This window comes from Saimiri boliviensis, chromosome 6 (assembly GCF_048565385.1).
Source record: "Saimiri boliviensis isolate mSaiBol1 chromosome 6, mSaiBol1.pri, whole genome shotgun sequence".
In the NCBI taxonomy this organism is placed as follows: domain Eukaryota; kingdom Metazoa; phylum Chordata; class Mammalia; order Primates; family Cebidae; genus Saimiri; species Saimiri boliviensis.
The window spans coordinates 8,122,342-8,138,238 of record NC_133454.1 but is presented as its reverse complement, the minus strand read 5'-3'; the positions used below and the strand labels follow the sequence as shown (position 1 = coordinate 8,138,238).

At 41.0% G+C, this 15,897-nt stretch overlaps 1 protein-coding gene across 1 annotated transcript in view; it reads left to right on the top strand.

The window, feature by feature from the left end:
* Positions 1-15,897, top strand: part of HEPHL1 (hephaestin like 1) — an 81,895-nt gene that overhangs the window by 5,306 nt on the left and 60,692 nt on the right. Inside the window, exon 2 of the mRNA XM_003941501.4 lies at positions 8,102-8,346. Coding sequence (XP_003941550.2) covers positions 8,102-8,346 — 245 coding nt within the window. The remainder of the gene's footprint in view (positions 1-8,101; positions 8,347-15,897) is intronic.

The window sequence follows — 15,897 nt, the reverse complement described above, 5'->3', positions numbered from 1 at the left end:
TTCGCCGGCCAAGTGTAGCCCAGCCTTGGTCTGAGGGAGAGGCCAAGGCAGCCCAGTTTGCTGGTAAAGTGTGGGGCTCTGGTATCAACTGTCACATTTGGAATTATTGCCCCACTTTATGGGCAAGTAATTGAATCTCTCTTTGCCTCAGTTTTCTCCTCGGTAAAATGGGGATATGACAGTACTTGCTTTGAGGGTGTATTAGTTTCTTGTGGCTGCTGTCACAAATTACCACAAACTACGTGGCTTCAAACAACAACAATTTATTCCTCGCTCCCGTGTTGGAGGCCAGAAGTCTGAACTCAATATATTGTCAGGGCCACACTGCCTCTGGAGGCCCTAAGGGAGGGGCCATTCCTTGACTCTTCCAGGTTCTGGTGTCTGCCAGCATTCCTTGGCCACAGCCGCATCACTCAGATCTCTGCCTCCATTTTCATGTTGTCTTTTCCTTTGTGTGTGTCTAGCCTAACTTTGCCTCTTACTTATAAGGACACTTTTGATGGCATTTAGGGCCTACCCAGCTAATTCAGGATGATCTCCCCATCTCAAGATCCTTCACTTAATCACATCTGCAAAGACCCATTTTTTTCCAATAAGTTTCTGTGGATAACAACTTTGGAATTATCTTTGGGACTTAGGATCTGCAAGTACTCAGACACAGTGCCTTAGCATTAATAAATGTTAGCTCTCGTGGTAGCTCTGCTGTCTTATGGGGTTCTCTGGAGAGCAGGAGCCCTGTGGGAAAGACCCTGGCTGGTCACATTTTCCTCTTTCCTAACAAAGCTTTATGCTTTATCAGAAATAATCACAACTGTGATTGATTCAACACCACTGGCCCAATTGCTGCGTGTGGGGCTCCACACCTCTTCTCACTGAATTCTTCTGATAGCTCTATCATGGCCACCAGTTTACAGCAGAGGAACCTGGGTTCAGAGAGGTTAAGTCACTTCCCCAGGATTTCACGACCAGCAAGTGAGAGAACTGACATTCACGCTCATTCTCCTTCCCCCTCACCATGCCATTTGTCTTCAACATGCCTTGTGTATGCTCTGAAGGACTTCTGTGAAAATGAAGAGTGGACCCAAGAATTAGGTGGTGCCAGGTGACCTGGAGAAAAGGAATATGTATAGAAGCACCACATCCAGATGGTATTAAAAATTATTAATCTAATAGGGAGGGTGCAGCCTCATCGAAATGAATGTGTAATCTCCATCTCTGCCCTTCCTTTTGCCAAGCTGCACTTGTCTCCACCTCATCCTGTTTTTTTCCTTGGTGAGGAACATTCCTTCTCAGGCTCAGATGGTATTTCTTGTCCTTATTGTGACTCTAGTGATCTCACATGTTGGCTCTGACCATAGTCTCTGTTAATGCTATTTTGCAGTTGATCGTCCACCTATATTTTCCTGCCCTCCCCACAGACGTGTGGGCTCTGGACAGTAGAGTTGGTAATTAACATCGTAAAACCGGGTGCTTATTGTCAAATGCATATGTTTTGTTTCCCAACCAGATGGTAAAACTCTCGCACGTAGGGCCTGAGATTCATACATCTTGCCCCCAGTTTCTAGTTGTATGTCCCAGACATAGTAGATACTTGGCATTTGCTCCAAAGAAGTGATGGGAAAACATCCCTCTAAAAGATTCAGGGGTCATGGGATTGCTGGTATGGTTTACACCCCTGCAAGCTATGAACTCTTGAGACTCTAACCTGGAAGTCCGACTCTGCACCGTGTAGGGGATTCCCAAGGACAGGCTTGTTCTGATATTGATTAATCTCCCCACTTTTGGAAGCTATCTCCCTCCACAGTGTTGGCCCCAGGCATTGGCAATGTCATGTTCCAAGTCCGCATCTTGTCTTTAAAGCAGTTGCTACTGTTGACCTTCCCAGCCCCACTGGATTCCTTTGTAGCAGGAAGTAGACACCTCCTTAGCTTGAGTCAAGATGTTAGAATGCAGATTGGAAATGTTCTTAAGGGATAGTGATTGCTCAGCCCCTCACTGTGGCTTTGTAATAAACAACAGACAACTCACCAAAGTGACGTTCTAATAAATATACTCCATTTAAATCGAAGGCTGCTTCACGGGAATGGCTCCCTTGAACTTCCTTACTTTATTTCTTGGGAAAATTTGCATTTTATAGAACTCAAAGGAACTGGAGTTTCTGTTCTACTATTACAAATGCATAGTATGTTCTCCGTAGGTGGTTTGCTGTGTAGACACGAAAACAAACTGCTTTCTCTTTCTCTTATTTCTATCCCTTCTCACTTCTTTTTTCACTTTCAAGTTTTTTTCGCTGTTATTTAAAAAAGAATAGAGACAGGATCTCACTATAGTGCCCAGGCTCATCTTAAACTCCTAGCTCAAGTGATCTTCCCACCTTGTCCTACAAAAGTGCTAGAATTAGGCATGAGCCACCACACCCAGCCTCAACAAATTTTTATCATATAGTTACTATAGTTTTTGTTCTAAGTATCTTCCTAGGGCACCTTCATGGGTAAACCTTGTCCTACTCTTGATGTGGAGTCAGTGCAGGAGAAGAAGTCCCAGGACAGGGAGGAAGCTATGGGGTTCTCTTCACTGTCGAAGCAGGAGGCGCCTCCTGCTGCAGAGGAGAAGAGGGTCTTAGAATAATAATTAAATGTCCTGACCCAGAAGTGACACATGGTATTTCCACGTGCATCCCATTTGCCAGAACCCTTTGGCCCATCTAACTTGCAAAAGCAGAATTGTTTTACTGTTCTTCGGTTAGGAGGAAAGAAGAATTAGAGTAGGCAAGCCCTAAAAAGCTCTACTGCAGGAATCATTTGGTGATCTTAGGAAAAATACAGATGCCATGGTCTTGCCAGTAGAAAGTCTGATTCAATTGCCCTGAAGTGGGGCCTGGTAATAAAAAACTGGCAAATGTTCCAGATGATTCTGATGCAGGTTTTACATGGATGGACGCTGGGAACCACCGCTTTAGAAACCCCAATCGCTCCTCAGGTGACTATTGGCTGTATAGGTAATAAGACTGATATGTGTCCAGGAATGTGAAAAACAGTCAGTGTATAACTCAGTGCCAAATATGAAGCATAAGTGCTGTAGTCTCTATAGGAACAGTGAACAAATTATTAAACTATTTTCTTTTTAATTTTGCCATGCTGTAAGCTTCAGTTTATAAATTAGAAAATGTCAAGGTGGCTGTAAACCCTAATTGTCTTGCCCTGTGACTCCTGGGGTGCATCTCTGGTCAGGCACATCTCTGGCTCCTCCATGGGGAGTCTAAGCCCATGGCTTCCTTCTTGTCCCAGGACCTCCTCCCTACCAGAGACTCCACATCAAGGGTGAGATAGGGTTAACCCTGGGAAGGTTAACAATCCCGTGCTCTGGGCAGGCAAATAGCATAGGTCTCCTTCAACGGGAGGAGAGGCCGAGTGCTGAGGAGAGGAGAAAGTGGCTTGGTGGTGGCGGTTCTTACCTCCCTCTGGATGCAAGCAAAAAGGAGCCCACTCTATAGTTCACTGGACCAATTCTCCCTGGAATAGATTTTTGTGGCCATTTGTTAGAATTTGAGCATAACCCTTGGGGTCTCTCCACCTACCTCCCAAACCTGTAATCTCAAACAACTAATCAAAGCCTCCTTTCCAATGACATATAATGCTTACCCCACAGAAATTCTGGAGGTTGCAGTTTTCTCTACCTGAGATGTTATTTCCAGTGAATTTTATCTACCCTGCAATGCCTCCAGCTCCCCAGTGATGTTCCAGTGCCCTTTAGATCTGACACCCAGCTGCTCCACCCCTTAATCTGGCTCAGGTGAGGACCCTGGGGGATTCTCCAGTCTCTGAGTCCAAGGCATGCTTCATTAAAAGAGGCTTTGTTAGCTGGGCGTTGTGGCTCATGTCTGTAATCCCAGCGCTTTGGGAGGCCAAGGCGGGCAGATCACGAGGTCAGGAGTTCAAGACCAGCTTGACCAACACGGTGAAACCCTGTCTCTACTAAAAATTCAAAAATTAGCTGGGCATGGTGGCATGTTCCTATAATCCCAGCTACTTGGGAGGCTGAGGCAAGAGAATCTCTTGAACCTGGGAGGCAAAGGTTGCAGTGAGCTGAGATCATACCACTGCACTCCAGCCTGGGTGATAAAGTGAGACTCTATCTCAAAAAAAAAAAAAAAAAAAAAAGAGACTTTGTTGCCTGTGAGTTTGACTTGGCTTATGATTTTATTAGGTGGTCTGGGGCAGGCTGGATACCTCAGCTGGTTAGAGAGAGGGAGTGATAATGACTTTTTAGCTTGACTTTAAGTAAGTCACTCATAATTTCTCCACAGTTTCACTCTCATCAGATTTTCTTGCCACATATAGCTGCCTGTCATTTCCTGAACTGACCTCTAATTCTCTTACCTTGACACATTTCTCAATCTGTTTCTTATACTAGAGCAAGGTATTTAGGTGTCTCTCCCTCCCTCTTAAATTCCCACATGTTCTGTTCCTCCAATTCTTGGCAGTTGCTTTATGCAGGTAACAATGGCTTTGTTCTTCCTCTTGACCACAAACACACTTATTTAGAGATTGTATCTTTTTTATTATTATACTCGAAACAACATCTAGCCCAGTACTTTACATGCTATAAATCCTCAGTCTGTGCTTGTTGAAGGTCAGCAGAATGGTTTTCAAGCTTTTCAGCAGAATGGAAGCAGAGGTGATGTCCATGGGATCTTCTCGGAGAGTTCTTAAAGGGGTCATGTGGGGTGATGCGGGCAGCAGAGCCTTCCTGTTGGTCCCTGTCCAGAGTGATCTGGAAGTCTCTTTTAAATTTAATTTTATGTATTACTTTTATACCACCACTGAAATGCCTGAAGTTCATGGAAGCCTTTAAGGGCTTATTTCATTAGGGTGATACAGTCATACTTAAGTATAAACTTTATATATTTTGGTCCAGGAAATACGTCTATCTCAGAAGGAGCACTGTCCCTGGGTCTATCTCCAGACAGAATAGGAATGCAGCTGAGTTACAGTTCAAGGCTGAATCCCAAGGGTCTATGGGTTTATAGCTCCACCTGCTGATGTCTGAGGCTGGGGCTTGGGGCTAGACAAGGGTGCCTGACCAAAGGATCTGTCTAGGATTCTGACTTGGAGAAGGGAGAGAAGAATCAAAGAGAATCATTGTGCCCGATGCTGAGAGGGGCAAGGGATGGGAAGAGTTGGTGCGGGACACTCTAGAGGAATATGGGAGACCTGAATCATCTCATAACCTTTCAGGCTCCAATGCCATAGAACAGAGCTTCTAGAGTCTTCTAGATCCAACTGTTCTACCCATCTTAGAATTACCCTGACACTCATTGTGGACCTGGAATGAACGGAACTGTATGAATTACTCGTTTTGGCCCAGAGTGGGTAGCCTGAATACTCTGTTAGACATTAGTTCACATTCCTTGGGAAAGGCTGGGATAGGTTTCCTTTGGAAAGAATTAGGAAAGAAAAAGAAAAACAGAAAAAAAATTAAATTAGGGGACCAGAAAAGTAGAAAAGGGAAGTGCTCCATGTTACCTAATAAGTGCTTAACACTTTTTTTTGAATAAATTATATGAATGATTGAATTCTTTGAACTGAATAAAAGAATAGAAAGTACAATAAAATAAAAACAGAAAAATGAAAAGAAATAGTCATATGATGATGAAAACAAGTAGGAGTTGATTAGAGGGGAAAAAGTCAATAGTAAAATTTAAGAGATTAGAGGAACAAACAACTCTCAGACAGACTTCCTCCTTGGGTTAGCCATATAGTTCCCTGAAGCTCCAGACTCATGCCCCAGGTCCAAGTACACAAGAAAGAGATCCTTTACAAGTCCCTAGATTTTCTCAGATTTAACCAGCAAGACACTCTGTGACTGTCCCTGAACTAATCATGGTGGCCCAGGGTGGGCTGGCTGGGGGATGAGTGATGCCAACTGGCCAGGTCTGGAAAACAGTCCTGCCCTAACAACAGCTTATTAGAGGAATCTGATGTACTCATAGGCTAGGCTGATGCACTTGCTCCATTAGTAGGGCTGGGGGATGGAGCCCCACCCGAAGCACAGAGAATCAGAGGTGTGCTCTTAGATCAAAGAGTGGAGTGTGGGTGTGGAGTTGCCAAAACTTTAAAATGTCTTCTTCATCAATTTTTTTCCATTTTTATTATCATTATTATTATTTTGCTTGAGTAACTTTTCTTTGTTCTTTGGGAATATACTGAAGCATTATTTCCTTAAGGAAAGCTCCCCTGGCCTATCTTTGACTTCAGATTAGATGCCCCAGAACATAATCTGTGTCCTCATAACTCTCCCTTCCAGAACAGGGGCTCCTTCAAGGCAGGAGGTTTGTCTTTTTTCCTCCGTATCCCTGGTACTGAGAGCAGGGCTTGGTACAATTGTTTGTTGGATAACTGAGAGAGAATGAATGCACATACACTTGCAGGAGTGTGTCTCAGAGTAAGTGTGGCCTCTTGCCCCCTAGAGGGACACAGCTGCATTGGAATGGCTGCACGCGGGACTGGTGGAGCTTTTGCTCAAGCAGAAGCCAGTATTTCTGGAACTGCAGCTAGGATGGGAGCTCTATGCTAAGCACATAGACAAAGAGTGGAGAAGGGGCGTCACCTCTCCAGAAGATTGTCTGGCCACTCCAAAGTGGTGCTATTGTTTCAGCTTCCGAGACACCAGGAACTGAGTCTGCCCTTCATGTAGGGCCCCAGAAGGGCATCTGGTCATCTCAAGTGTTAGAATTCTGTTTTTCTCATGCCTGCCCCTTTTCTTCTATGACACCACCCTCTTCTGGTCTCGTAACAGTCTCTTTGCCCCTAATCTTTGCTCTGAGTTTCACCCAACTCCTCTAAAACTTGCACACCACTGCCAAAGAATGGTCCTTAAACACATGATTATGATGTCACCCACTTTATGAGAAACCTCAGTGAGTCCTCAGTGCTTCCAAGATAAATTTTAAACTCTCCCACCTGGAATTAAAGTTGTCAATCTATCTCCCGAACTCACATGTGTCCTTACCTCTCAGTCCTCACCTCCTACATTAGTGCAGCAGCCTGCTCTCCCCCATCGCATCTGCACTGCTTCCTCCTCACCGTACATCCATTGTCCCGCTTACCGTCCTCATTTTTCACTTCTGTTATCCAATCCTACTTCTCCTTAATTCTTGCAATTGTTTGACCTCTTCTACCCACAGCAATCTTTTCCTTCTCCAAACCATTTAGTTTTTGAGACAGGATCTTGCTCTGTCATCCAGGCTAGAGTGCAGTGGTACAATCTTGGCTCACTGCAGACTTAATTTCCTGGGCTCAATTGATCCTCCCATCCTGGCTTCCCAAAGTGTTGGGGATTGCAGGCATAAGTCACTACACCTGGATTTTTTTGTTGTTTTAAGACGGAATCTTGCTTTGTCGCCTAGTCACTGCAGCATTGACTTCCCAGGCTCCAGAGATTCTCCTGCCTCAGCACCTCCGGTAGCTGGGACTACAGGCAGCCCACCACCATGCCCAGCTGATTGTTTTTGTAGGAACAGGGCCTCACTATGTTTTCCAGGCTGCCCTCCAACTCCTAGGCTCAAGAGATCTGCCTGCCTTGAACTCTCAAAGTGCTGGGATTACAGGTGTGGACCACTGGCTTGGCCTCCCTGAACTATTATATTCCTAGAAGTATTAAGTTTGTATCTGTCATATCTATCATTCAGTTGACGCTTAATTACCTAAGCCCATTATTTGATTATAAAGTTTTTTGTACACCATCCAGCCGCATGCTCGGAATGCAGTAAATGTACAATAAGTGTTTGTTAAATGAAAAAGCAAAGGGGAAAAACGTTGAGTGGAAGGGTGCAGATACGTATTGTGATTTTAGAGTTCTTTGGATGTGTTTTAGTTTGGTTGTGAATGCAACTTGTACCCTTTGGCTTGCCACTTCATTGCTGAATCTCATTTCCGCATTAGTAAACTAAGGCTACTCTTCCCAGCCCTACTGAGGTTACCGGTTAGGGTGAACACCAAATGACAGGTCATACATGCACCACTTTATAAACTCCTAATGATAAGCTATTAGGACTTCTCTTTTCATTTCAATTACAAAATATTTTTCTTTTTACTTTTAGACTTGCAACCTTGTATCTCGAAAGAGGGCCCAACAGGATAGGCAGCGTTTACAAAAAGGCTGTTTACAGACACTTCACAGATGAAACCTACTCGACAGAGATCCCTAAACCTCCCTGGCTTGGATTCCTGGGCCCCATCTTGAGGGCTGAAGTGGGTGATGTGATTGTCATTCATTTAAAGAATTTTGCTTCTCGACCTTACTCTCTGCATCCACATGGCGTTTTCTACAACAAAGATTCAGAAGGTAAATATCAATCCTTTATTATTGGGGTCTTGTTTCTGTTTCATAAGTAAGGTAACTGTCAGAGTTAAAGAAATTTTAGGAGCACAATAATTACATGGATATATTTGTCTTCTCTCTGTCTCTTTCTCCATCCATCTCCATCTATCTACTCTGTTTCTGTCTTCCCCTTCTTGCATTTTTTTTTTTTTTTTTGAGACAGAGTCTTACTCTGTTGCTCAGGCTGGAGTGCAGTGGCATAATGTCAGCTCACTGCAACCTCCGTCTCCCTGGTTCAAGATATTCTCCTGCTTCAGCCTCCCTAGTAGCTGTGATTACAGACATGTACTACCATGCCCAACTAATTTTTTTTGTATATTTAATAGAGACAGGGTTTCACCATTTTGACCAGGCTGGTCTTGAACTCCTGACCTCAAATGATCCGCCCGCCTCAGCATCCCAAAGTGTTGGGATTACAGGCGTGAACCACCGTGCCTAGCTCCCCTTCTTGGGTTTTATTTTCCTTATTTCCTCCTTCTCCTCTTTCTTGCTTTCCTTTATGTTTACAAAGAACCCCTCGGTACCTGCTCCACCACACCCTAGAAGCACACTAGCTTTCTTCCTTGTCACTTAGTCATGCCTGGTTTGCCAATTGGATAAAGGGCAACATGCTCCTATCACCGGTAGCAGCCTTGGCTGTGGGTGTGGTTGTAGCAATAGAGGCTGCATCTTGCTTCGGGCTGCTGTGTTTGGTGCTGCCTTCGTGAAGCAGTCCTGTCTTCCTTCTTGCGTGTACTTTAGGAGTTTCATTAGGGAGGTTTCTGGATTCTTCTCTAATTGAAAAATATTAAACAACTTTCTTAGACTTCTGAGACAGAAGTATGTCTACATCATAAATATTTTTTTGCATCCCGTATTGCATTCTTGCTCATGACCAGGTAGAATGGGTCAAAAGGTGCTGCACCTGCTAGGTGACTGCTTCTGGGAAATGTGCCAGGCACAGTGCCATTAACTATGATGCAACTTGCGTTATCATTAAGGAGGAGTTTCTGGGCACTGACAAATATCCCAAGGTAGCCTAACTTGTGTGGCAGCTACCCCAGCCATGTCTCTGTAAGCAGCCAGAGGAGAGAACTCTGATGGTGAACACACAACTGGGATTGCCCTTTCTTCTGGGCTCTTTTCCTCCAACTGGAGTGCAGCAAAGATTTGGTAGTTCTTAGTTGTAGAGGATGAGCACAAAAATAGTGCCAGGTGAACTTTAAGGTGTAACTATGAATGCATTTTCTTTAATATAGTTTTTTTGTAAACTTTTAAGTTCAGAGGTACATGTGCAGGTTTGTTACATAGGTAAACATGTATCATGGGGGTTCTTTGTACAGGTTGCTTTATCACCCAGGAATTCAGCCTAGTACCTGTTAGTTATTTTTCATGACACATAGAAGGGAACAACTCACACTGGGGCCTAGCAGAGGATGGAGGGTTGGAGGAGAGAAAAGATCGAAACTCTATAGCCATTAATCAATACCTCTCCCTTCATCCCTTTTGCTGGCCACTGGTAACTTCTACTTTCTATGTCTATGAATTTGCCTATTCTAGGTGCCTCATATAGGTGGAATCATACAATATTTGTCCTTTTGTGTCTGGCTTATTTCACTTAGCAAAATATTTTCAAGGCTCATTCATATGCATCATAATGTAATATCTTTTAAGGCTGAATAATATTCAATTGCTTGTATATACCAGACTTTATCTGTTCATCTGTTGATGGATGCTTTGGTTGTTTCCACATCTTGGCTATTGTGAAGAATACTGCTATCAACATTGGGGCACCATAGATTTTTCTGAGCATCTGTAGGAGCCATGAACCCTTGCACCAGAAAAATATGTATGTGCACATTTTTTTCTTTTTTTTTTTTTTTTGTGGGGTCTCGCTCTGTCACTGAGACTGGTGGCTAATTTTTAAAATTTTTTGTAGATATGAGGTCTTGCTATGTTGTCCAGGCTGGTACAAACATATTGGTAGATAGAAGGAATACGTTCTAATGTTCACTAGTGCTGTACGGTGACTATCGTTAACAACAATGTATTGTATATTTCAAAATAGCTAGAAGCAAGGAGTTGAAATGTTCCTGACACATAGAAATGATAAACAATCAAGGTGATGGATACCCTAAATACTCTGACTTGATCATTTTGCCTTCTATGCATGTAACAGAACATCACATATACCTCATACATATATACACACATTATATATCAGTTTTTAAGAACTGGTACACTAAAGGGAACCTTTTCTGTTTGCTGCCTTGTGTGTGTCTGTGTCTACATTAGATTGCAGGTTTCCCAAGAGCAGGGACCATCTTGGATCTTGCAGGGCTCTGCTTCCCAGTACCCGGCCCTGTGCTTGGCATGTGTTAAGTGCTGTCTAAACACTTTCTGTGTGCTTCCCAGATCTAGCCCAAGATCATCAATAGTCAGAGAGGAAATGTGCCTGGACCAAAATCTTACAGTTGATTAGGAGCTAAGTTGGGATAGACACAAGCTGTCCATTGTCATTCTACCTCCCATTCTAGGGCTGTCTCCACTATTCCACATTGTGCCTTTACCTGTGCAGGCAGTTAAGCAGCACTGCCCATTCTGTGTGCAAATCTCAGCAGGCCACTGGGAGGCCTTAATTTTCAACTTTCCTGTGTCCACCAGAGGGCTTCTTGTGAAAGTTCAGAGCAATAGCCAGGTCTTCACTTACAGGCATGAGCGGCCCTTAATTTGCTTTTCCTCACCACCATATATAGTTTTCAAAAGGTCTGTATTCATTCATAAACCTTTCATTGAGCACCTACCAGGTGCCAGACACTGACTCTGGGTCCTGAGAATAAAAGATGAATGAATCATAGGCTGTAGTAAAAAACAAAAACAAAAACAAAAAAACAGTGACTATAAGTGTAAGGAGTTAATTTCAGTGCTCTTAATTCTGCTCCATGGAGTAGCATAAATCCTTCAACTTGGCAATTCTTTTCAAGGCTTTTTGGCTATTTAGGTCCTTTGCCTCCATATGTATATTTGATCAGCTTATTAATTTTTACCTTTTTCCCAATCTTGGAAAGAAAGCATTCTGTCTTCCTCCATTAAGCATGAAGCTAGCTGTAAATTTTTTCTAGATAGCTTTTATCAGATTGAGAACGTTTCTTTCTTTCTTTTTTTAACTTTGAATTTTTTGTGGGAGCATAGTAGATGTATATATTTATGGGTCACATGAGATATTTTGATACAAGCATGCAACGCGTAATAATAACATTGAAGTACATAGAATATCCATCACCTCAAGCATTTATCCTTTGTGTTTCAGGCAATCCAGTTATACTCTTTTTGTTATTCTAATGCCCACAATCAAATTATCTTTAACTAACCTGACCCTGTTGTGCTAGCAAAAATAGGTCTTATTATTTCTTTCTAACTATTTTTTCTATCCATTAACCATCCCCACTTTCCCCCACCTTTCCACTACCCTTCCTAGCCACTGGTATCCATCTTTCTATTCTCTACCTATATGAGTTCAATTGTTTTAATTTTCAGCCCGCAAATAAGTGAGAACATGTGAGGTTTGTCTTTCTGTGCCTGATTTATTTCATTTAACATTATGATCTCCAGTTACACCCACATTGTTGCAAATGACAGGACCTCATTCTTTCTTATGGTTGAATATGACTTCATTGTGTATATGTACTAAGTCTTCTTTATCCATTTGTCTGCTGAGAGATACAGTTTGCTTCCAAATCTTGGCTACTGTGAAGAGTGCTGCAATAAACATGGGAGTACAGTTAAATCTGATTTCTTTTCTTTTGGGTACATTAAAATAGGGTATGTATCCATACCAGTGGAATTGCTGGATTGTATGATAGCTCTATTTTTAGTTTTCTGAGGAAATTTCAAACTGTTCTCTATAGTGGTTGTATTAATTTACATTCCCACCAGCAAGGTACAAGGGTTCCCTTTATTCCATATCCTCACTAGCATTTGTTATTGCCTGTCTTTTGGATAAAAGTCATTTTAACTGGACTGGGAGAATATCTCATTCTAGTTTTGATTTGTATTTCTCTGATGACCAATAATATTGATCACCTTTTCATACACCTGTTTGCCATTTGAATGTCTTCTTTTGAGGAATAACTATTCAGATCTTTTGCCCATTTTAAAATCTGGTAATTTGATTTTTTCCCTGTAGAGTTGTTTGAGCTCCTTGTATATTCTGGTTATTATTCCCAGATAGGTAGTTTGCAAATATTTTCTCCCATTCTGTGGATTGTCTCTTCACTTCGTTGATTGTTTCCTTTGCTCTGCAGAAACTTTGTAACTTAATGTGATCCCATTTGTCCACTTTTGCCTTAGTTGCCTGTGCTTGTGGGGTATTACTCAAGAAATTTTTGCCCAGACTAATGTCCTGGAGAGTTATCTCAATGTTTTCTAATAGCAGTTTTACAGTTTAAGGTCTTACATTTAAGTTTTTAATCCATTTTCATTTGATTTAATTTTTGTATATGGTGAGAGACAGGAGTCTAGTTTTATTCTTCTGCATATGGATATCCAGTTTTCCCAGTACCATTTATTGAAGAGAATATCTTTTCCCCAATGTATGTTCTTGGCACCTTTGTCAAAAGTGAGTTCACTGTAGGTGTATGAATTTATTTCCAGGTTGTCTATTCTATTCCATTTGTCAGTGTATCTGTTTTTATGCCAGTACCATGCCATTTGGGTTACTTATCTCTGTAGTATAATTTGAAGTCAGGCAGTATGATTCCTCTAGATTTGTTCTTTTTGCTTAGGATAGCTTTGGCTATTCTGTTTTTTTTGTGGTTCCATATAAATTGAAAAATGTTTTTTCAATTTCTTTGAAGACTGTTGTTGGTATTTTGATAGGAATTGCTCTGGGCAGTATAGAAGTTTTAATAACATCGATTCTTCCAATCCATGAACATGGAATGTTTTTCCATTTTTTTGTCCTCTTCAGTTTCTTTCATCAAGGTTTTTAGTTTTCATTGTAGAGATCCTTCACTTCCTTAGTTAAGTAAATTTCTAGGTATTTAATTTTATTTGTAGCTACTGTAAGTAGGATTGCTTTCTTGATTTCTTTTTCAGATTATTCACTGTTGACATATTAAAATGCTACTGATTTTGTATATTGATTTTGTATCCTGCATCTTTATCAACTTTGTCAGTTATAATAGTTTTTGGTGGAGTCTTCAGGTTTTTCCAAATATAAGATTATATCATCTGCAAATAAAAATAATTTGACATTTTCCATTTCAGTTTGGATGCCCTTTATTTCTTCCTCTTGTCTGATTGCTCTAGCTAGGACTGGAGGAAATTCCTTTCTATTCCTAGTTTGCTGAGAGTTCTTCACTAAGTAAGTATCAGATTTTATTCAATACTTTTCTATAGCTACTGAGATGGTCATGTGGCTTTTCTAGATCTATTGAGATTATTGATATATTATTATATTAATTAATTTTTGGATGTCAAGCCAACCTGGCATCATGGGATAAACCCCATTTGGTCATGATGTACAATCCTTTTTATATGTTGATGGATGCGATTTGCTAATATTTTGTTAAGAATTTTTGTGTCTGAGTCATGAGGCATATTTGTCACTAGTTTTGTTGTGATGTCTGTATCTGATTTTGTTGTCGAGGTAATACTTGCCTCATCGAATGAATTGGAAAGCCTCCACTCTATTTTCTGAAATATTTTGGAGAGGATTGGCATAGATTTTTTTTTAGTATTTGATAGAATTTATATATAAAATCATTTGAACCTGAATTTCAGGGAGAATTTTTAGTTATTAATTCCATTTCTTATTACAGGTGTATTCCAAATTTTATTTTTATATTTTAGTCAGTTTTGGTAACTTGTGTCTTTCTAGAAATCTGTCTGTTTCATCTCAGTTGTCTAATATTTTGGCAGAAAGTAGCCTGTAATATTTACTTACAATCCTTTTAGTTTCTGTATGGTTAGTGATGGCCCCTCTTTCATTCCTGATTTTGGCAATGCGTGTTCTTTCTTTCTTGGCCAGTCTAAATAAAGTTTTCTCAATTTCGTTGATCTTTTCAAAGTACCAACTTTTGGTTTCATCTATTTTGTATATATTTTTTCTGTTTTCTCTTTCACCGATTTCTACTCCAATCTTTAGTTCTTCTTTCTGCTTGCTTTGGGTTTGTTTTTCTTTTCTTTGTCCACTTTCTTAAGATGAAAGTTTAGATTATTGATTTGAGATTTTTTTTTAACTTCTAAGATCGATGATTTAAAATCTAAATTTTCTTTTTAAGCAGGGCTTTACCTGTATCTCATAAATTTTAATATTTTTGTCTTCATTTTAATTCAGTTCAAAATATTTTACCATTTCCTTTGTGATTTCTTCTTTGACCTGTGGATTACCTAGAAATGTATCATTTTATTTCTAAATATTTAGAGGACTTCAAATCTTTCTTTCTGTAGATACTTAATTTAATTCCATTGTGATTGAAAAATATTCTTTTCAATGTACTGAAACTTATTTTATGCCTAGCATATGCTCTTTTCTGAAGAATCATCCACATACTCTGTAAAAAGGGTATATTCTACAGTCATTGGGGGCAATGTTCCAGAGACATCATTTACGATAATTGGTTCATAGTGTTGTTCAAGTCTCCTATATCCTTGCTGATTTTCTGTTTAGGTGTTCTAACAGTTCTGAGAGTTGGGTATGGAAATATTCAACAATTACTGTTGTCTATTTGTCCTTTTTTTTTTTTTTTTTTTTTTTGGAAGATCTGAGTGTCATTTATTAACAGCAGTTCACACAGATCTGTTTTCAAAGCACAGACACAGAGCCCTGGAGAAGGGCAGTCTCTGAACAAGAAAGCCAGGAACACAGGATGCACACATCTTTGGCAGGCATACTCAGCCCCAGGAGGATTCAATACTTCAAGCTGGAATTCCACTGGATATTTGAGAGGGACCAAAGTGGAGGGTAGAAAGCAGTCTTCAATGGGACTCACATCTTGGTCTAGCCCTCCTCTTGCACTATCCAAGTCCATCCAAGTTTTAGGACCCTGGGGGGCAACAATCAGGCCCACCCACCTCAACAGGAGCAGATTCTTCAATATGCGCTCAGTTAATTCACACTTGTTTCCATTGGTCACACAGATAAAGAGAATTAGCCTTATGATAAGAGATAGACCGCTTCCTGTCTGCCTCTCTCCAGCATCTCTCTTCAGCTGCATCTGTGCAGGAACTTCTGGGAACATTGAGGCCTGCCTTTTCAATTCAGCTGCATGTGTCTTTACCCTCAAATCTTCGATCAATGACTGGATAGAGGCTACCTGTATACTCAGGCTGACAACTGTTCTCCCCAGTCTATCACACATACTGTCCTACCGTAGTTCTGCCAATTGCAGTGTCTAGGCTGGAGCTACAGTGGGCCCCCAATTGGGACCTAAAGTCGGTCTGCATAGGCACTTAGCAATTTTTGGTAGGGAGGTGGATAAAAAAGTAGATGAATGTGAGAAGAATGAAAGAGCTTCATTTGATAATTAGACA